The 24,013-nt window shown below is 34.7% G+C and overlaps 1 protein-coding gene across 1 annotated transcript in view; it reads right to left on the reverse strand.

Annotated features, from left to right (window-relative positions):
- Positions 1 to 24,013, reverse strand: part of COL21A1 (collagen type XXI alpha 1 chain) — a 164,013-nt gene that overhangs the window by 82,244 nt on the left and 57,756 nt on the right. The window contains exons 4-10 of the mRNA XM_087817452.1: positions 13,047 to 13,215; positions 12,741 to 12,957; positions 10,251 to 10,424; positions 9,142 to 9,219; positions 7,478 to 7,486; positions 6,845 to 6,928; positions 628 to 690 (exon numbers count right to left, since the gene is read on the reverse strand). Of these exons, the coding sequence (XP_087673578.1) occupies positions 628 to 690; positions 6,845 to 6,928; positions 7,478 to 7,486; positions 9,142 to 9,219; positions 10,251 to 10,424; positions 12,741 to 12,957; positions 13,047 to 13,215 (794 nt within the window). The remainder of the gene's footprint in view (positions 1 to 627; positions 691 to 6,844; positions 6,929 to 7,477; positions 7,487 to 9,141; positions 9,220 to 10,250; positions 10,425 to 12,740; positions 12,958 to 13,046; positions 13,216 to 24,013) is intronic.

The raw sequence follows: 24,013 nt of genomic DNA on the forward strand, positions 1-24,013 counted from the left end.
TTACTTTAGAAAATTTGTAACTATAAATTCTTTCTCTGCCCCTTTGAGTTGTAAAGCTTTTTAAAAACCTTCTTACTAGCTTTACAACTAGCAAGGACCTGGGAACCATCTTTCTCAAAGACCTGAGAACCATCCCTGTGAAACATAGTCTTAAAAAATGATGTGCCCAGATCTCCCAGTCTCTGTGGGTGTCACATAGCAAATACAGATGGCTTACTCACATTTGCCAAGCTCCATCCCATTGATCAACCTCCCCCCTAAAGTCCTCCAGTACTTTCCTACTAGCTCACCCCAGCAATCAAGAATCCACCCTTGCCCCAGCCAGGTGTGGCTCAGCGGCTGAGCATCGACCTAGGACCCAGAAGATTGTGTTTCAATTCCCGGTCAGGGCACATGCCTGGGTTGCGGGCTCCATCCCCAGTCAAGGGTGTGCAGGAGGCAGCCGATCAGTGATGACTCTCTCATCATGGATGTTTCCTCTCTCTCTCTCTTCCTCTCTCTGAAATCAATAAAGATTTTTTTTTAATTATAAAATATAGAGTTTTCCTTGACCAACTTTGCCCAGTGAAATTTTAACTTTGACACTATAATCCCAACACTGGAGATGACTAAGCTTTCAGTACTCACAGGCTTACCATCTTGACCAGGCTGTCCAGGGTAGCCAGGGTTCCCAGGCTGTCCAGGGTCACCCTAGAGAAGAAGAAAACTTCTCAATACAAACCAACCAACCATATTGTCACAGTCAGAGTCCATCAAAGTTCAAAGCCAATTCCATTATTTGCAGCTTTTTGTATGTTAAAAACAAACAGAAGTCCTAAAATAGGGTGTACAAAAATGATGCCATATTTAACAGCCTATCTTAACAAATAAATGCTTTTTAGTATGTAAAACTTATAATGATTTATTTGTGTGAGTACACGAGGTATAACAGGTAAAGTACATTTCACCGATGCAAATTGTTAATATTTATAGCAGGATACATTTTTAGAATTCTAAAAAAACTATGAAGTGTCCTAGCAAATAGTTTCAATGATAGTAATATTTTATTCATAAGCCTACAAACTTAATTCTACTCTAAATGTTATACTACAGGTATCAATGACCTATGATATGATAATTCAATTCATAATTATTTATTTAAAAAAAGAGTCCACAAGCCATGCGATTGCATACGTGGTGGGACTCAAGTTTAAAGCTGCACAACAGTCATTTCTTTCCATCCAATTAGTGTGTCTGCCTATATTTACGGTATCATCTGAACATGCTAACATCCTAAAACTTGAATATTTTTATGAGAGGGAGGCCCAACCCAAACAACCCTGCCTAACCCACATAGTCCTTCAGCACATGTAATGCCTAAGGAACAGAGAAATGACCTTTGCCCTCACAGCACGGCCGTGGGCCCGGGCACATTCTATGGAACTCTGGCTGCTGCCCATGGCCGCTCTGCCCACTCAGACGGTCACCACCCTCAAAAAAATAACAACGAAAGCAACATTTTTTGTGAGGTGTTTTATTATTTAATTCTAAGAAATACTTCAAAAATAATACCATAATCATCTACTGCTGAGTCCATGAGGTCCACACAGGACATCTTGCCAAAAAACACGAAGTCTCAGCCATCGGTACCAATAAATTCCCGCATAGAGGCAACTGATTTTCAACTCAATAATTCTTTACTGCTTTTATCAAGAAATCATTCACACAGAACCCCAAGGATTATGTATTAACTAAGGGGACTTGCACAGAGCCAACTCTGCTGGTCTGAAAGACTACTTCAGGCTACTGGCGAGGGAGATTTGTTCCTGAAACTGAACAGGAAAAATGGAAAGAACTATGTGAACTCTATGAAGGAGCCAATGCAGAAGAGATGGCCTTTTCACTCAGGAGCTGCCCAAGAGGCTTAGTTAGCATAAGGAAAGGCTGAGAAGAGGGAAAATGCCATTTTTAAAAGAGGCAGAGAAAGAACGGTTGTAAATCCAGGGAGGAAAATAATGCTGAAACATTTAATGTTTTGTTAAAAAGGTGTAATTTGTAAACCTAATCCAAGGACTCCAGTGTTAGCTGGGCATCAAGGAGCAACGTCGTGGCTCTCTAGAGTGTTAGAATTTTTCTCTCCTTATTTTCAGAGGATTCGCATTCATCTCTAGCCTCCCTGCCACCTTTCTCTATCCATGTTCCGAGTGGGACTCATTGCCTTTCAACAAATTCCATCATTCTGTTCTCCTGGGAAAAAGATATTCTTCCTTTTCCATGTAAAAGTCAACAGGACAAAATTTTCTATCACTGCACCTTCCTCGTTACTCCACTTTCTCCTGATGTCTTTTTCCACTGCAATGTTATAGCAGCTCCTAGGTCACTGATCACTTATTCACGAGAGTTTTCTCAAAGGTTTTCCTTGATTAGTCTTATCATTTGGATTTAGACTCCTTGAAAAGTGGTCCATATTTTCTTCCCTTTTTCTTTCATTTTTTACAATGCTGTGTATCAAGTAGAGATTCAATAACTATTGGCTGATTGACTTATTTCAAATCAAATCAAATTTCCTGTTACTGACCCCTTTACTTGCAGAATACTAATTATCAGCAAAATCTAGGACATGAAAAGTATCTGAGAGGGCTTGACTTCTACTATGATGAGGCTGAAATAAAACTTCGGCACAAGAAGAAACAGAGTTTATGTTTATGCTGCATAAAAGTACAAAACACACTTAACAATAACATTTTAAATGATTCAAAACCAAGTTTCCAAGGGGAAAAAAATCACCCACAAGATAAATCCAATATGACTTCATAAGGACCATAATACTGGTCAATAGCCCTAGCAGGGAAAAGTAATCTCTTTTGCAGGTTTTATTATTGATGGTAGATTTTACTAGTTATTTTGAATATTGCCCTACTGATTTATTTGCAAAAACTCAGGTAGGTTTGGTGTTGTTTCCATAAAATTGGAAGAATAAAGGAAAACCCTAATTTTGGAGAGAAGGCCAGTTAGAATAAAAATTCCATTGTATTACTATAATAAAAGTTGACACCCAATCTTTATTGTTTATTGTATGCTAGGAACTGCTTTAAAAGATTTACATACATTAAATTACTTACTCATAATAATCCCACAAAGCAAATAATTTTATTATTCCCATTTTATATGTAGGAAAACTGAGGCCAGAGAAGGTTAGGTAACTTGCTCAAGGTTCACAGAACAGTAGTGAAGATGGAATTTGAAATCAGCCAATTCAGCTCTACAGTCCATGTTTCTAAACACTACTATCCCTGCCCACATTAAAATGCATACGCTGATCAGAACCAGACCTGGGGACTGCTAGCAAATTGAACAGCGAAAAAATTTTCCAAATACATTAGTCATAGAGCTATGATTGTATAATTGTGACTTGATTCCCAATCACTTTCTTCTAATTTAGTTGAAACATTTGCACATTTTGAATTTTTAAAAATATGCATTCAGCTGAAAAGCAATACTTACTTACATTGAATTGAACCTGTGCCATGGGATTTTGAGTTGCTGACAGGAGTGGAAATGTCATGGACTAAGCTAAAACATCTCTGAGTATTGCCTCTCAAGCAGTGTAATTATGAATAATTAAAATAAAAAATAGCTGAGCTTGCAAAAGCAAGCTAATGTTGTAAGTTAGTCATCTAAAACAAATGCCTTTGGAAGTCTTCTTATAGGACCGAATCCCATGTTATCAAGCCCTTTTCTCAAAATCTTTGTACCTTTGTTCTACCCTAGGTCTCCTTAGGAATATCTGACCTAAGACCTAGTCCATTCTCCAAAACCAACCTCTTCCCTCCCTCAAAACTCAAACATCCACTCTCTTAGGTGAGAAAGGATCTACTTAGTCTAGGATAATTAACATAAAAATGTAAATGCCCCATGGCCCCTGAAACTTTCCAAAGGCTTTTTGTATTTTAGACAAGAGGATCCTTTGATAGTCCAAATGAATCTCTACGTGGTAGAATTATTAGGGTGAAACAAAGGGCATCAGCAGGGATATAGTTGGAGAGAGGGTGGTATTTCTGAGCAAAGAACTTATTATTGTTCCTTCCAAAAAAAAAAAATTAAAAAAAAAATACTTTCTTTTCACTTCTGAATTAATAGATCCAACAATTAAGGTCAGATGAAATGGAAAGTTTTTCCCCACAAATGTTCCTATGGCTACTGAAGTGGTGAGAAAAGCTGCCATGTGCATGTAAAGGTCTTTTAAAAGGAAGTTGTTTGTAAACTGGAGATTGCTTGGACCTTTCAGGTAGAACAAAGGTATTCCATACAGATTAACAAGGAGGAAGGGCAAGTCTTATTTTCAATGATTCCATAATTCATTAAATTAAAAAAATATTACTATTAAACACTGGGCTAGATACTAGAATTTCAAAAGGGACTTTAGTTTGTACTTGCCTTCATTGTGAAGTACTTGTATAGAAAAATTATTCCAGTAGATGCATTCATTAATTTAATCACTTCCTATGTTTGACATTATAGATTCAAAATGGACAAGCTATGCTTCAAGGCACTCACAGTCCAGTGACAGGTATTTTTCTTTGCTTATTGAAGGGTTATAGTGCCATGATAAGTCTAAGTGTGTGGTATCACAGTTCACTTGACCTGGTTTTTTAATAGGATTGTCATATTTTTGGAAATTTAGAAAACTTTTAGCAGATGACTGTATCTTAGAAGAATCACTTACTCACCTAGTCATACAAGAATTTCTCTTCTGTTTTAGTCTCATGACTCAACTCTCACCTCCTAGAATGCTGTTTCTGGCTAATAAAAATACTAGATCTATTTTTCACAGGTAACTGCTTGATGGACCTCTGAAAAACTTCCAGAGAGCATTGAACAAAAACAGCCAAGAAGTTGTTGGATCTATAGTAAAATTGTTTCATCTCCTTTAGTTCCAGTGGTTCTATGGCTCTAAATAAAATCCTATCCATTTTCCAAGACAGAAATAATTCTCTACAGGAAGTGCATGAAACTCAAAGTGTTGCTAGGGATTCTGTTTTTCACATACAGGTCCCTGATGTGGGTAAGGAACCACTTCCAGGGGAAAGAGCCTTAAAAGGACGGAGGAGTGTGTGTGTGTTCCTCTCCTCCTGCCAGATTTTCTGAAGAAAATGGAAAGCAGATCGAGAAGGCAAGCCAACTTGAAGATTGGTGGAAAACTGCAATTTCACTTAAAGTAGTAGGTGGCAATGGGTTACATTATGACTAAGAGAATGGAAATGAGGAACACATGAAACTTGGAAATGCTGGAAATCAGATAAGACAAAGGGAGTGCTGAAAATTTACTGCAGAAACACATGTGAATAATAATTGGTGTCACTACAAGACCCCTAATGAACCACTAAGGAAGAATCAGAAAACATCAAAAGCATCGGATGGCTCCTCAAAGTCAACAGCCCATTAGAGACCCTGGGGGTGACCAGAGCTCATTGAGAGTCAGGAAAGCACTCTGGGTTTGAGAGGTTAGGCAACATAACATGGGACTCTGATTTCCATACTGTATCTCTTGCAGATCAAATAAATTTTATGTATAATATTCCAGTATTTTAAACTATATAAATATGTTTTAAAAGAAATCTGCAGGTAGGTCACACCAAGCTGTCTTAGAAGTATAGTCTCCTTGGAACATCTTATAGGTATTTCTCATTTATATCAGGCATTCTAAATAACATGCAGTTAGTTTAACTAAAGAACTCTTGGATTAACTTCCGTAAATGCAATCTAAAAATAGCTTTCAATAGTAAGTTAATTATAATGTACTGAAATCAAATTCCAAGCCAAAAAGATTTACTTTGAATGAAACATTGAATGTAGACTTTTATTTCTTAAATTTCTTTCTTGATTTTAATGGCTAGGCATGAAGTATGTCATGAACTATCATATGAAAATGGATGGAAGAAATCTGCACAAAAGATAGGAAGGATTAAATTATCTTAGACCAGCAGTCCAGAAGCTAAAATTTTTCAGTCACAGTGATTGAAACACTATGAAAATTCCATCTAAGTAGAAATTATAATTTATATTTAGGAAAAATGTTTATGGTCACCTCAAATAATAGATAATCAATACATAGAACAATCCTTTTGGCTAGGGAGTTATGCTTGCTTTCAAGTTAGACAGCATTTTTATTAGGATTTTTAAAAAAAATATTAAATGAACAAGATTTATCTATAGCAAACAGATCACTCAACCTCTCGGTATCTTAGACTGTGTATCAACTTACTTAAAAACTTATTCATATTTAATAACATAGGAACATATTCAAAGGATTTTGTTATGTAAAAAATAGCTGGTTATAAAATAGTATGTACATCATGGCTCCAGTCATATTTCCCCAAAGTAATTATTACGTGATTAACTGACATAAATATATATGCCTCTATTTTTAGAACGAGACATCCAACACAACATTAAAATCAATTTTAAATTTTTTACTCCATTTTTCTATCTGAAAATCATTTTGATAAATTAAGAATTTAGACATTTAAAAATTTAGAACATAACAAGTGCCCTTTCTTCATTTTCTTACTAAGTTGTAAGGGTCATTCTGGGATCTGGGCAGCAGTGTTGGAGGGTATTAGTGGAGGGGAAACAAACAGATAAACAAGCAAACTTAACTAATAATGCCCCGTCACTCTACTGTGGGCTAGGCAAATACAGGTTAGAATACACTTTTTAAAATATCACTCAGGTTTTAAACTGTTCTAAAGCATTATTAGGTGGAAATTTCAGAACAGGGTGAATGGTGATTTGGAATTTTGCGCGTTTACTCAGCTCTTGTTCACGTGTTATAGCAAAGAATAGCACGCCAGGTATTACTCACTTTGGGGCCTTGGAGTCCTGGCTTTCCTGGAGGACACATACAGGGAGCTGGAGTTGAACCTACATCACTGGGACCATTGAGGCACTACGAGGACAAAAATTAAAATAATCAAATATGGAAAGATGCATATATATGTATATGTACCGATGGGGGTGTATATATGTATGTCTGTGTGAAAGGATAAAGGTAACTTACATTTACTTTCCAATTTTATTTTGCCTAATCTAACAAGAAATTTCTAATCACAAAAAGCTATGAATACTAAACATACTCAAACTACATTAAAAAATGGGTATAATTTGCCTGGCTGGGCATGGCTCAGTGGCTGAGCATAGCCCTAGGATCCAGGAGATCGCGGTTGGATTCTTGGTCAGGGCACAGGCCTGGGTTGCGGGATCGATCCTCAGGAGGGAGCCATACAGGAGGCAGCCGATCAATGAGTCTCTCATCATAGATGTTTCTCTCTCTCTCTCTCTCCCTCTCCCTTCCTCTCTCTGAAATCAATAGATTTTTTTTTTAATTTTTTTTAAAAAGGGTATAATTTGTCTAAAATACTTACAGTTGATGGAAGGAAGCTAACCAGTCCCCCAATGCAAATATTACCTTAAGGAAAACAATAGTATCCAGGCCTACCTCACCGTTCTGAAAGAAAAACAATAACAAATGTGTTTGAAAATATGTTTTTAATTAAATCTCTAAATTATCTTCCTAATTTTCAAATATTTCATGGTCCAGATAACTATCCTAAGAAATTACTTATTTATACATGTTATTACTACATTTGTAGTAGAAGAAAGAAAATTAACAATAATGAAGAGTAAAAGAAAATTAAAATGCCAAAGCTGCTTAATATAATGGCCATGCAGAAACAAAAACACCTCAAGGAGGAATTTATATGTGTTCTTAAACTTATTGGAAATCCTTTAAGAATCAGAGAGAAGAGCCAAAACATATCTAACCAACTCAGAAACTGCACGAATTGAATTTTATGCACTCTAGGAGAGCTTCTCCCTAAACAGCCTATTTCTTACTGAATAACACACAATTGAGGTAGGTTAATATCTTTCCAAACACTAATAAGTTATATCAGAAAATGAGAAGGTGGGAATGAAAGTACAAAAGGCAAACAGGCTACACGAAGTCACAGCTGAGAGTAAGAATGAAGACATGAAAACACAAAAAAATGTATGTGAGAATTCAAAATCCACCATGTAATGCTACGCCTTTATTATGTGGAAGGGAAATGGTAATGTTTATTACATCAATGCAGAGATATCAATAAATAAAGTATGTACAAGGGACTCTCAAATGCAATAACTTATTAATACTTTTAGTAAAGATTTATATTCCAGTTATAAATTTATATCTAAAAATTATATGCTTAAGCAATTCTATCTAGAATATCCATAATGAATGATTTCTAAAAGGTTCCATCTTTGAGTTATATAGAGATCCATTAATGATGTTGCTCTATGTCCTCAAGTTTTCAGAACATGTGGATTCATAAGCTGTTCAGTTTAATAGGGGAAAAAAGGAGAGTAGGACAGCACAACCATGCAAACTAAAACACGAGGTAGGGCTCAAGTATCACTGGGATTCCACCTTGTCAGAAAGTTTTACAACATTGTAACTTATTTGCATTAGCAGCAATACTGCATGCCCTTTATTGCCTAGAAGAAAAGGGACTGATTATATACACTCATGTATATAAGCATACTTTATAACATCTTAGCCTATAATTATTTCTGTCTTAACACATTAATGAAAATAGCTAAATAAATAAAAACGTTGCTTATATCCTACGAATATAAGAAAATCTTACTTAGGTAATAACAACAAAAGGAAAACTATATGTTCACTATAGTTGAGAAAATGTGCTGGTGAACAGGAAAATGAATCATTTCCTGATCCAGAATTGTGCTGCGTAATATACTAATTATACATTTAATTAAGAACAGAAATGTATTTTACACACTAGATAGTCAGACAAAATATCCTATGTTTTTCTAAAGCAAGTCCAGTCCTGTGCTTCACGTGAATACTGGAACAGTCACAACCAGATGATGTGGGAAAAACTGTTTCTTGTCATCTTTCATTCATACTTTCACAGTGAAACATTAAAATTTTATTTCAACTATGAGCTTCAAAATGCTTCAATCAATGTCACTTTATTTCCTTTGACAGTTGAAAAAATTAACTCTATATATTAAATTAAGGTTCACATGGTATCTGCTTTTTATTTATTGCTTTGAACGTACTGAAGCAACACTGGGGGAAAAACAATCTATTCTACTTACAAATCCGGGAATCTCACACGCTGTCTCCCGGTTGTTCTGTTCTGGGTCACAGTAGATTCGCAACTTCTGGACATCAAACTAGGAACATAAACCCAATCAAATTAAAGTCGAGAAACAAGCTAATTGTTTTATAAGAGCAACACAGATACACAGAAACAGCCACTAGAGTTAGCAATCATGGAAAGTTTAAATCACATCGTTTATCTAAAACAATGAAAATATAAAGCTTAAATACTACTACTTTTAATATAATATTAAAGATGTGATGAGACATAATTCCTAAGAAACACTTCTCTAGCACCAGAAACAAATCTCTACTTTCCTTCAGGAACTCAGTGGAGCTTTTCAGTATCCCCATATGAAAAGCTAGTCTAGAGAGAATTTCCTAGGACACTCAAAAAGGGTGGCTCAAGAACCATCCCTAGTTTCAGAGATTTAGTTGCTGGCATGAAATGTTGTGCAATGAGTAGGCCCAGCACCTGTTACTATTTAAATATTTTCTGTAATGTGACATGTGACATTAATATATAAAGACCATGTGTGTAACCACACATTTAAATGTGACAGAGTCCTCCCTTAATAAAAACAGTGAAACATACATTTCAAATAAAGGATTTTACAAGAAATTACTTTTACATACATAATTCTCAACCTACATGTAGATACTCCACTTTAAATAGATATTGAAAAGTTAGTTTCGTTCATAAAAAACCCTAACATGCATTAATCTAATTTTATCTTCACAGCTGCAAATAAATGTTTATAATGCCATTTATAGCTCTAATCACATTCCCTTTTCCAAATTCATTATTTTATCTATGCCTCTCCTTGGAAATAATGAGATTAGTGTTTCAGAAGAACATAGAATTCTGCCTGGAACCCAGGGGGACGTTTTTCTAAGGATTCTTCTAAAACTGATTAAGTCTAACTTTACATTTTCATACTTACACACAAACACACAATTTCACTAATGAACTGACCACATTTTGATTAAGTATCTTAAAGGAATTCACAATTAAGTAAAATACAGTTCCACGTGATAACATATCAGAAAGCACAGCAAAAGCTCTGTTTTGTATCGTGCAAAAGGCAAACTATTATTTATCCACCTGAACAGTTTCTTCTTTCCCAGAGTATTTTCCAATTTGGGTTTGGCCACTGATGAAAATCCCTAAAACTGGATGTAAGGGTTTGTTTTCAATTTGTTGATCATCAATATACAGAGTTACATCTTGTTCTGTTACTAAGAGACGAATTTGATGCCAGCCTTCATCAAATAATATCTATAGGAAGAAAGTACAGAAGATTCATAAATAAAATTCCTAACAACCTTTTATTTTTTCATTCCTTTTCCTCTGCTGACAACCATAAATCCACCCCGCATAAATTAGCTATATTATATACAAATTCTCCCTGACCCAAGCTGGGCCTCAAATGCCACCCACCAATTCTTTCCTTAATCCCTAAAGCTTCTATTACATATTTCGAAAGAGCTGTGCCGAACTCCCTCAAGGTCACAAAAAAGTTCCTAATCTCCCAGTCCAAATGCTTCCTCTCAGTCCTAATTCTTTTTACTTCATTGCAACTTTGGACTCCATAACTAGTCCCTCCTCTTTGATATTCTCATTCAACTTCCATGATTCAAGCCATCTTGGCTGTCCTCATTTCTTCTCCAATTGCTCCTGCTCTTTCCTTGTGAGGACCCCTTTTGCTCAGCCTGTCCTCTGGGGCGGCACTCCCCACGGGCCTGTCCTTGACATCTTGCATTCTCCTCTTTGACTAACTCATTCATTCCCACAGGTCAATTATTACTTCTATGGAATAACTCCCATATTTACATCAACATATGATAGCTATACTTCTAATACTGGCTGGACTAAACTTGCCAGGATGTCCACAATCAGCCTGACAGAGTATGTTACAAAACAAACTTGAACTATCTCCCAAAGTTTCTTCATATCCCTACTTCCCTTGGATCGTAGTATCTTCCGTTTCTAAACCAAAGCAAGGTTCTTTACCTCCTTCCTTTCCCTCAGAGGCAACTTTAAACAGATGCAAAGTTCTACAAAATATGTCTCCTAAACATGATTGAAATTCACTTCTTCATGTCCGTTCTCACTGCCATAAGTTAGGCTCATGAGTATCTTGCTTTATTTGAATAATGTTCAGACCTATCTTTGTCTCTAATCCTTCCTTCTTCATGCGGTCCTTCATACCGCCACTAATCTCTCGCATTAGAGTTTTGTCAGAGAACAAGCCCCATCTTAACTTCCATATTCCCAGGACCTAACATAATTCCAAAATAGAGTTGAAAGTAATGCTTATGAAAGAAAAAAGAAAAATAGAGGAGAGAGTTGCTTTGGCCATGACACACCTACGTAGGGTCAAGATCTTTTAATAGAATCCTGTCATCCACCAAATAAAATCCAAACCCCTTTGTGTGGCTTTCCAGGTCCCCACAATTTGAGTTCATACCTTGATAGCCTCTTTCATTCATCTTATACTCCAAACACAAGGAATACAAATATCCATTCTCTAAATAAAATTCCTGAATTGTACTACACATGACTACTCAATACTGAACCACTGACTTAATGTGCCCTTATCTCTCTCCATCAAAACCCTTTACATGCTTCAAAGTCAGTCCAAAAACCATCTCATTTATGAAGATTTTCTCATATTTTGTATTAGAATCCACTTTTCCCTCCACACTCTGCTAACATGCTATACTTCTATTAGGTATCAGAAGCCTTGAATTTCTCATTATAAATAAGCTCCTTGATGATAAGAAACATGTCTTATTCATTTGTCCTTTCTTACAGACCTAGCACATTGCCTTCAGTGAAAATGGCAGACAACACATTTTTAAAAATTTAATCTATTTACCAAATGAAGAAATTGTATAAATGCATAATCTCATATATAACCTTGTACATTTTCTAAATTATATACTACATTAGACTTTCATAATTATAGTAATGATCAAAACTTAATTGCTTTTATCATCCCATCTGCATTCTGAACACATGACTTAGAAAGTACACTTTTATTTTTAGCTTATTGATTTTATAAGATATATCCCTTTATGGGAAATAAAATGTCCTTATAATTAATGTAAATTCTGCATCCATTTTCTGCCTGTATTTAATGTTCTAACAAATGTCTTCATTTAAATATCCTGTGGGACATGGCAATGTGAAACAGACCAACATGGACTTTGAAAATGACCAGACCTAAATTCAATTTCTATTGTCACCACTTAACTAGCCCTGTTACTTTGAGTAGGAACTTAATAGCTCTGAACTTTGGTTTCTTTGTAAAATGGGAATAATAGGTTCTTCCATGGGTAGTTATTATAATTCAATGTGCCTGGTACTTAGTAGTAGACATTCAAAAAAATATTAGTTCCCCCACCCCTAAATTCCACATGGATTAAGAAAGAATTTTCCTTCCTTTCTTGCTTTTTTCAGTAAAGCAGCATTAATATATGAAGTCAATATATTTCCAGTCATGTTAAAATTATAGCTCTCTTCCCCCAATACACATAAACCCAACAGTGTTTCCTCATAAATATCATAATGATATCCGTGCATCTTTACCTTAACTTGAGGGTGAGCAAAAGTGACCACTTGTGAGCCATTAATAATGCTGGTTGTTGTAAATAGTAATGTTTTATCCACAGCATTTAAGGTAACTGCTATCTGTGGCCTTCCATCAATGGTTAAAATTCTCCATAAATCCCACATCTTCTTGACCTTAAATCTCTGAGTGGAGACAAATACATATGATGGAGGAAGACCTTCTGGGAAAACATTGCTAGAAAAAGAAGAACATGAATAAGCTTAAAGAATTTTCAACACACCTGTAGACATATTTAAAAAATTGTATCTACACATAACATTTACCTTGTGGATTCTGATAAATCAACTTTTGATGTTACTTCGTATCCTTTAATCTTTGACGGTGAAAGCTGGATTCTTTTCTTAACCTTTTTCTTTACACCCAAGCCTAAAAGAATGTCAAACCCCTTCTCATCTCGAGCTGCCACTGGAATTCGTGTTGGACAGACAGATTCTATAAATCAAAAGCAAAAGCAACAACAACAAAAAAGCAAAAGCAGTAAAAGTTGATTAATTGTGGACAACTTTAACAAGAAAATGATATTAAGGGGGAGATATTAGAAAACATAATCATAAAATTTATATATACATGCAAATATATATATATAAATATATGTACATGTATTTTCTGAGAAAACATGGGGGAATTTTTTTGGCATTTGAGAGTGAAGTCTCAATTGTCTTTTCTCCCCTTAAAAGGGGAGAAACATAAAACAGAAATGCAAGAGGACAGAAATCCATTTGTTAAAACAGAAATCCAATTGTTAGTAGACTGTTTTAAACACTATGCTGAAGTGTATAAGTTACTATGTATATTGAATGCAAAGCAACCCAATACCATAGAAGGGTAGGACGACACCGGAACAAGATTCATGATTCTCATCCAGGGCTTGCTATTAATTAGTCACATGACCTTGGATAACTCTTAAATTTCTTGGATCTAGATGAACCCTAAGATTCCTTTCTTGCATTCCCAGAATTTGAGGGGTTAAAAAATGTGTTGTTCTCAATATTCTTTCCAGTTCTAGAAGCTTATAATTCTACAGTTTAAATATCATTGATTCTGCCACTCTGGAAAAAACTTAATTCTGGGTCTTTTCTATTCACAGAAGTTCTAAAAATGGGCTATCACCTCATCTGTCATTAATTATATTATGTATTATAAGAACCATTTATACATAAGTAAAAACTATTTCGTTAAGAAGAAGAATTATGGTTTGCATTATGCAGTCATCCATGTAAATTTAAAATATGACACGCCTTTCACTTCTCTGGAAAACTAGTGTCTCAAATTATGTGGAAATTTTTATATGGCTGAAATGACATTAAGCTTTAATACCGTAGAAGTGCTGCAATGTTTTCAGATTTTTCCAAGGCCCCCATATAACGTACACACTGAGCATGACTGCTTATATTTTATAGAGCAGCTAACAAGAGAAAACAAGAACTCCACTAAATATACCTTAAGATAATCACTCTCTTACATGACATTAAGGAAAGGGGAGGGTATCATACTTATAATACAATAAAGAGTAATGAGATGAATTTTATTAAACCAACATGACAGTCATAACTTGTGCCATAGGATATTGGAAATAAAGTAAAGGTTTGATAGAAATAAAATCAGATGCATCCCTGGGAAGGGAGAGGTATTTTACTCTTCAGGCCTTAAGATGTTGAGTTTTGAAAGGACCCAGTTAATCACATCCTTCTTGCCCTGGTAAGCTTGCAGCTAACTGAGGAGACAGGGAAATCAGGCAAACAGAAAGTGTTGGTTAGAGGTGTGATCCAGCGAGTGTCATGAGGTACACGCTAGTTACCCACAGCCTCCCAGCAATGCAGGGCGGATTTACTCCCACTCACCTCAGGGGCACACCCTGCCCACTAAGATCACACCTGCTCCACCAGCTACTTTTATCAAACTCACTAATCCAAAAATGTTTTTCTCTTTCGGGGGTAAGGAGAGAGAGAGAGAGAGCAAAAGAGTTAGTCTAGCTAATCCCTCCATATGAAAACATGAAAAGTAGGAAATAATTGCCCCCACTAATACACTATTACACAGTTTAAATCATAAATCAATGAATAAAATTAAATCTTCCCTGCCATAGGAGGCAGTATTGGGGGGGTATACAGAACAATCTATGAAGCCTCACTTCAAATGCATTTGATTTAAAACTGCAAAACAAAGAAGTTCAGCTGAAAAGAAAATGTGTTCAACATGACATCATAAGAATATTCAGATTTCAACTGCTCCTTTGATTTGCTTTACAAAAGAGAAGTTCTAAGAGCTCAGACTTAAGACAAGAACTTTAGGTTTAGATCTAAGCCTCTCTCTTAACCTTTCATGAAACTTTGGATTCTCATCTGTGAAGTGAGAATCATCATCTTCGTGGGGTTTGCCTGAGGATCAAATGTGATGATGTACGGAAAGTGCTTTGTAACTCCAAAATCGCATGCATGTACAGGGGATACAGCACGCATTGTTTTCTATAATAAAATCCTTTACACATACAGCATTCTAATTCCCAAAACTTTATAGAAAGCGATGTGACAGTCTGGGAAGTCAGGAATGTAAATAGCCACAATATAGCCATGTGTCCATGTTCACTTAGGCACATCTCTTTAGGGAAAATGTATTTAAATAATTATATTTTCTTGGAGGAATAACCTTCTGCCCAATTTGGTCATCTACAAGAAGAACAATAGCATTACACATGGAAATTGAAAAGAAAAATGTAGTTAAAATGCTCAAATATAGTTTGTATGTTTGCATATATCCAGAGATAAGATATAGGTTTAAAAAAAAAAAGTTTACATATATAAAAGCCTATTTTGATTACCAACCCAAAGCTTTTTCACAAATTTCAGGGGAAAGAAAACAGGTAAATAATTAACATCCCCATTGTGTAGAAAAAAATAAATATATGTATAAGTATACAACCATATCCAGAGAGGGGAATGGAAACTAAAAATAAAAATTGGAACTTAAAAGTTATAATTTTAAGTACCAGGAAAATCAAATACTAAGAGAGACTCACTTGGAAACTTGCTCAACACCTACAACAGATAGATAGAATAATTTAGGTAAGTAAAGTTAGTTTTAAATAGTGAATTCAGGAGCAGGGCAAAAAGGACACACAGGAGACCAAAGTTCACAAATGGTTTCCTACACCGACTACACGGATATGATGTCAGTTTACTCCAATATGTCCAGAGAACATTTGTAATAGAAATTTTTTCTGAGATAAGCACAGATTACTCCATTTATTTTAAACCCTGGGGTCCAGTAATATTTGCTTTTCTGTTAAACCTCAGGGTTTAGGATTATAAGTAATTTAGTCTTATCAAGATCATTGAAAATGTGTTTTAGTTAAAATCCTGTCATGAACAGGAACACAAAAACTGTATATATCTTGATTCTAATCAAGGCAATCAAATGCATCTAGATACTTCTTTCTCGTTATAAGTTAATATCACAGGGCCACTGATAAACACATTATTCCAGAATATATCTAGCCTAGTTCATAAGTGACTAACAATCCATTCCACATTGCCAGACTGTATGTCACTCCACTCCGAAAGTCACATATTCTATTGAGAACTGGGAATTCTATCAAGGAGATCTGTGGTCAGAGACCAAAAGTAATTTTACTGATATTCAATAAAGCAGAGTCATCTATGGTGCCTATGGTACAACTCAGATCTATACACATTAATTTCTTCAAAGTTTCCTAGGATGAACTGGTTTTAATGGTAAGGCAAACGTGAGTGTATGTGCCACTGATACACACCCCTCAACAGTGATCAGTGGCAATTTAATACATTTACCTTCCTAAGGTCCATTATTTCATCATGTGTTTTCCTATCATGCACAAGTTCATCACAGTCACCATTGTTTCAGTTTAGCACTAAGATTCTGATAACTTAAACTCATATCATATTAGAGAGTAACAATAGCAAAACCAAAATATATAATCCAAGTAGAGATCCTCTTACCAAAGATTAGGTAAATAAACAAGAAGGCAGCCCCAACTTTACACAATTTATTTTCTCCTTACAGACTGAATAATCTCACCATCCTTTACCAGCAAGCATTCCCATTGCCTTGAAATCTAGGTTAATTTAGAGTGAAGAGTCCTTTACCTGAGGAGGAAGTCCGCCAGATGCATGGCTGATTCATATGGGACATAAGAAGCATAGATTTTTAAAGCATTCCTTTCAGTGATAAGTCAGTGGAAACAGTAGACTCCAACTACTTGTGTGCAAACTAGAAAAGTCCAAATCTTTTGCACAAGTAGCCTCACTGATCATAGAATATGTTATTATTTGACAATAAGAAAAAATATTTAAAAATGGAAATCCATATTTGGCTTAGAAAATAGTTAAGGAGAATATAGTTTTAAAAGCTTACAAAATTATAAAAATAATTCATCTGATTTTGCCATTTTTCATTTTAAAAGCATTGATTGTGCGATAAAATTTTAAGTTATTCTTTCCTCTGTTTGAATACTATGGATGGAGAAATGGTAATATGTTTGCCTTTACATATATCCAGACAGTCATATGCATCCAGTCCTTTACCTTATTCTTTATTCCTTTTTTTTCATTTTTAATTTGAATAGACTGAGCTTTTGTCAGATGTTAGTTATATATCATTTTAACATATACACTCTATTTTTTTTAACTAGACATGCATTTTAACTAGACATTGCAGAAGAAGAAAGGAAATGCACATCCAGAGACAAAGAGAGAATTTTGAAAGCATCCAGGCATTTTTACATGTTCCAGTGCTTCTCTAGAACACTGATATTAAGCATTCATAGAATGTGGTCTATATCATCACCAAGGTTGGAGTCAGTCACTTAGCCCAAGATCGCATTTCACGAAAGAGAAGTTGAAAAAGTCAGGGATCACCCCAGATCTGGACCTGACTCCCAGAGATTGGGCTGGACAACCATATAATCATATGACCTCGGGTTTGCAAATAAAACCATTAGGAGATAGTGCTTTACTTTAACAGACGTTGTGCTTACTGAATTTTTAATTTTTCTTTATTAAGGTACAACCTACATTCAGTAAAATACCCTAATCTCAAGTATAGAACTCAACTGGCACATATGTATACACTCAGATAACTTGCACCAGACAAAATAAAAAATGTCTAACACCTTAGAAAGCTACCTCATATTCCTTTACTGGCAATAACCACCACCATCAGAGACCACTGTTTGATTTCTATAACCAGATTAATTAGTTTTGTCTGTCCTCATAGTTAAATATCTAGGAGTTGACTTGCTGTTTCATAGGGTAGGTGTATGCTTTGCCCTAGTAGATAATGCCAAAAATTTTTCCAAATTAGTTGTATCTAACTAGTAATTGGTTATCCAACTGTTAATATGCCTGCCTTTACATAGATCCAGACAATTGTATGTGTACAGTCCTTTACTTAGTCTTTATTCCTTTACTTTTTCATTTTTAATTTGAATAGACTGAGCTTTTGTCAGATATTAGTTACTCCAACTAGCATGGCTATTGCCACTTATAAAGCATAGAGGGGTTATGAGAATCAAATATGTAATTAGGTGGTAATTATGCATAATATTTTAGAGAAAAAGGAGAGAATAGGCTATTCATACAAACCTTAAATATTCCTAATAAAAATTATTCTGAATGTTTTCTTGTTTGTTTCTGTCCTAGCATTAACTTATACAGCTGCACCAAAATCCAATCATAAACACTGACAATTTATTTTGTATATTTTCTGAATCATGCCACAGTAATCCCACTGTTTCCAATGAATACACAAACACTGCTTTTCACATAAAATATAAACATATCATGTTTCTTTTCTTGAAACATAGCTCTAGCCTCTCTAATTAAATGAATGGAAAATTCATGGTTTTGGATATACCACAAGCCCTGATAGTGTAAGTTGCCTTCAAAACAGATTAGATTCAAATTGTCTTAATCTACAGAGATAATACAAAGTGATTCCCCTAAATATTTGATGATGTTTTATAAAACATTATACACAATCCTATTCTATCTGCCAAGCTTCATTCCACCTTTGTCCTCTCATTTCTCCCTGCCTCACCTCAGTGTTTGAAAATTCATGCATATCAATAGTGGGGAGGAATAATAGAAGGAATCAATTTCATGCGAGAGCATAGAAATTAATCACATTTGTTACGAAATCATGGAAGCTAAAATACTTGCCCCCTCCAAAGACATCTTGGTAGCCTTGCCATGGCTCCTGATATGTGTATCCTTACCTGTTGTGACTTCCATTAAAATGCAAGGGAAGGCTATTGTATAGGCCATTTTTACAAAGCACTTTATGGGACATCATCAGCTAGACCAATATACACAGTGTGGGAGTTGCAGAAAAAGAAAGGAAATGGACATCCAGAGACAAAGAGAGAATTTTGAAAGCATCAAGAGAAAGCAACCCCTTATGACAAGAGTACCCCATAAGACTATCGGTGGATTTCTCAGTAGGAACCTTGCAGGCCACAAGGGAATGGGATGATAAATTAAAAGTGCTGAACTGAAAAAAACTACCAACCAAAAATACTACATCTGGCAAAAGTGTTTCAAATATGAATAAGAAATAAACATTTTCTCAGATTTAAAAAAGTTAACAGTTCATCACCACTAGACCTGCCTTACAAGAAATACTGAGAAAGTCCTCCAGGTGAATTGAAAGAACATTAAATAGCAATACAAAAGCATGGAAAGTATAAAACTTGTTGACAAAAGTAAACATATATTTAGAACACTAAAATACTATATAATGGTGATGTGTGAATAACTTTTAATTTTGATACAAAAGTTAAAAGATAAAAGTATAAACTATATAGTTTTTACTTTTACAGTAATAACTATATCTAAAAATATGTTAATAGATACACAATATAAGATGATGTAATCTGTGACATCAATAACAAAGTGTGAGGGGGCAGGGTGATATAAAATTGTAGAGTATTTGTATGTGATTGAAGTTAAGATATTATCAGTTTAAAATAGATTTTTATAACAATTTAATGTTTAATGTAACCCCCATGGTAACCACACAAAAAATACCTATAGAACATACACAAATGAAAGTGAGAAACAAATCAAAGCATATCGCTACAAAATCAATGAAACACAAAGGAAGACCACAAGAGAAAAAAGAACAAAAAGGCTATAAGACAGAAAACAATGAACAAAATACCAATATGAAATCCTTCCCTATCAGTAATTAGTTCAGATATAAATGAATTAAACTCCCTAATAAAAAGACACAAAGTAGCTAAATAGATTTTTAAAAATTCAATTATATCCTGTCTATTAGACATGTACTTTAAAATTAATGGCTCACACAGGTTAAAAGTAAAGGGATGGAAAAAGATACTCCATGCAAATAGTAACCAAAAGAGAGCAAAAGTGGTGATACTTATATCCAATGAAATGGGCTTTAAGTCAAAAACTGTCAAGGGAGACAAAGAAGGACATTATGTAATGATAAAAGGTCAACTCACCAGCAAGACATAAAGGACATAACTCTAACTATACATATAAATACATATATTCACCTGACATCACAGCACCCAAATATGAAGCAAACACTGACAGAACTGAAGGGAGAAATATAGAGTATCACAACAATAGTAAAAGATTTCAATACTTCACTTTCAATATAAGATAGAACATCCGGACAGAAGATCAAAAAGGATATGAACAACACTATAGATCAAGTGAAACTAACAGACATACGCAGAACATTCCACCACACAGTAGCAAATACCCATTCTGAAGCACAAGGAAAACATTCCCCAGGAAAAAATATGTTAGGCCAAAAAACAAGTTTCAACATATTTAAGAAGACTGAAATTATACCATGTATATTTTCCAACCACAGTAGAACGAACTAGAAATTAATGGTAGGAGGAAAACTGGAAAATTCAAAAATATGTGGAAACTAAATAACACTTTCTTGAATAACCACTGAATCAAAAAAATACATCAAAAGAGAAATTAGAAAGTATCAAGCAAAACTAAAACACAATGTTCTAAAACTTATGGGATGCAGCAAAAGCAGTATTAGAAGGAAATTTATAGCAATAAAAATCTGCATTAAAAAATAAAGATCTCAAATAAACTACCTAACATTTCACATCAAGGAGCTAGAAAAAGAACAAAGCCCAACATTAGCAGAAGGAAGAAAATAATTATGATTAGACTGGAAATAAATATAATAGAGAATAGTAAAGCAATAGAAAACCTCAACAAAATTAAGAGTTTTTTTTAAAAGATTGACAGAACTGATAAAACTTTAACTAGATTAACTGAAAAGAAGAGAGAAGATTCCAATAAAAAACAATAGAAATGAAAGAAGAGAATTACAACTGATACCACAGAAAAACAAAGGATCCTAAGGAACTGTAAAACTTATACACCAACAAATTTGATAACCCAAAAGAAATGTATAAATTCTTAAAATACACAACATGCCAAGACTGAACCATGAAAAAATAGAAAATCTGAACAGATTGATAACTAGTAAGGAGACTGAATCAGTATTCAAACAACCTCCCAACAAAGAAAAACCCAGGACCAGATGTCTTCACTGGTGAATTCCACTAAACATTGAAAGAAGAACTGTGCCAATCCTTCTCAAACTCTTCCAAAAAACTGAAGAGGAGGGAATATATCCAAACTCTTTTTATGAGGCCAGAGTCACCCGGATACCAAAGCCAAAAAAAGACAGTACAAGAAAGGAAAACTACAGGCCAATATTCCTGATGAATATAGATACAAAAATCCTCCACAAAATACTAGCAAATTGAATTCAACAGCATATCAAAAGAATCACAAAGTATCTTCCACCATGACCAAGTGGAATTTATCCTTGGGATGCAGAGATGATTCAACCTATGAAATCAATTAATATGACATACCACATTCACAGGATAAAGCATAAAAGTCACATAATTGTCTCAATAGATGCAGAAAATACATTTGTCAACATCCTTTCATGAGAAAAACACTCATCAAAATAAATAAATAATTTACCTCAACATAATAAAGGCCCTATACTAAGCCACAGCGAAAAAACACATCCAACAGTGAGAAACTGAAAGCTCTTCCTCTGCAATCAGGAGCAAGATAAGAATGCCCACTGTTGCCATCTATTCAACACACTATCGGAAATACTAGCCAGAGCATCAAATATAATAATATACTGAGAGATAAACTTAACCAAGGAGGCAAAAGACTTAAGTGTTGAAAACGACAAAACATTACTGAATGAAATTAAAAACAAATGGGAAGATATATATGCTCATGGATTGGAAAATTTAATATTTAAAAAATGTCCAGATCACACAAAGGGATCTACAGATTCAATGCAGTTCCTATCAAAATCCCAATGGCTAGTCACAGAAGGACAAATAGTGCATAATTCCACCTTTATGAACTATGTAAACTAGTCAAACTCATAGAAACGGAAAGTAGAGTGGTGGTTGTCGGTTGTGGAGAGAATGAAATAGGGGACTTGCTGTTCAATGGGCAAAGAGTTTCAGTCATGCAGCGTGAAAAAGTTCTAGCTATCTGCATCTGCAGGGCAACACTGTGCATATAGTTAGCAGTACTGTCCTGTGTACTTTAAGAGGGCACATCTCACATTGTGTTTTTACCAAAATAAAAAATAGAAAGCAAGATGCTCAACATCACTAATCATCAGAGAAATGCAAATGAAAACCACAATGAGATATCACCTCACTTCTGTCAGAATGGCTGCCATCAACAGATCAACAAACAACAAGTGGTGGCGAGGATGTGAACAGGAGGCAACCCTCGTGCACTGCTGGCGGGAAGGCAGACTGGCGCAGCCGCTGTGGAAAACAGCACGGAGTTTCCTCAAAAATATTAAGGACAGAACTGCCTCACGCCCCAGCTATTCCACTTCTGGCTATATATTCAAAGAAACCCATATATCGAAAGAATATATGGACTCCTGTGTTGATTGTAGCATTATTTACAATAGCCAAGATATGGAAGCAGCCCAAGTGCCCATCAATAGATGAGTGAGTAAAGTTTTGATTCAAATACAGGATGAAATATTACTCAGCCATAAACATGAATGAAATTTTATCATTTGCAAAGCATGGATGGACCTAGAGGGTATTATGCTCAGTGAAATAAGTCAGACAGAGAAAGATAAATACCATGTGATTTCACTTACATGTGGAATCTAAAGAACAAAATAAATGAACAACAAAACTGAAACAGACCTATACAGAGAACAGACTGATGGCTGACAGATAGGAGGGGGAAGGAGGGTTGGGTGAAAAAGGTGAAGGGATTAAGAACTATAAGTTGGTAGTTACAGAATAATCACAGGGTTGTAAACAACAGCATAGGGAATATCAGGAGGAATCACTTTGTAAAGTATATGATTGTCTAACCACTACACTGTACACCTGAAACTAATACAAAATAATACTGAATGTAAACTGTAACTTAGAATTAAAAAATTAAGGAAATACAATAGAAAACAAAAGAAGAAAATTAGACTCTGAGACAGATGAAGAAAACACTGCTCACCAACAAAAAGTAGACCTGAAATAAGGAATGTAGTGTAGAAAACACCTCCAGGGAAATAATAAATCAGTGAAGGTGCAATAATCCATGTGGGAATAAAAATATAAATAATATTTTGTTCACTATGGGTCAACCACAACATAGCATAAAAGTAAACAGTGTTAGGAAATGGTAATTCTATATGCTGAGAACCTCACAGTGGAAGTTAACGATTTGTCAAAAAATGAAACTGTCAAATGATTCAAATGCACATTACATGATTTGAGGCTGCTGCAATACAGCAATGCATTAGTTTTGTCAATTAATCATAATCTAATAGAGTATAAAAAGTCAAGTACAAAAAGTCCATATATTCCATAACTATGATTTCAAAAATTACACTTTAAAAGATAGCTATTGTACAGCATATATGCGAACTGAATAGACACGGATATTATTTACGTTCTTTTCAAAGTGTAGATGAAAAATATTTGGCAAGATTTCAAATTTGATATTTTTTTATAGATTGTACATTTTAACTGAAAAAAATTATACCCCTTTTAAGTACAGCTACTCTTTCATGTGTAATAGAATTTTTTTAATAGAATGCATTTGCCAAAATACATATCTATAAAAAAATCTATGAAGCATACACTGAGCAGACATATTTAATCAAATTTATATTT

The sequence above is a fragment of the Miniopterus natalensis genome, chromosome 5 (genome assembly GCF_054644295.1).
Source record: "Miniopterus natalensis isolate mMinNat1 chromosome 5, mMinNat1.hap1, whole genome shotgun sequence".
Taxonomy (NCBI): Eukaryota; Metazoa; Chordata; class Mammalia; order Chiroptera; family Miniopteridae; genus Miniopterus; species Miniopterus natalensis.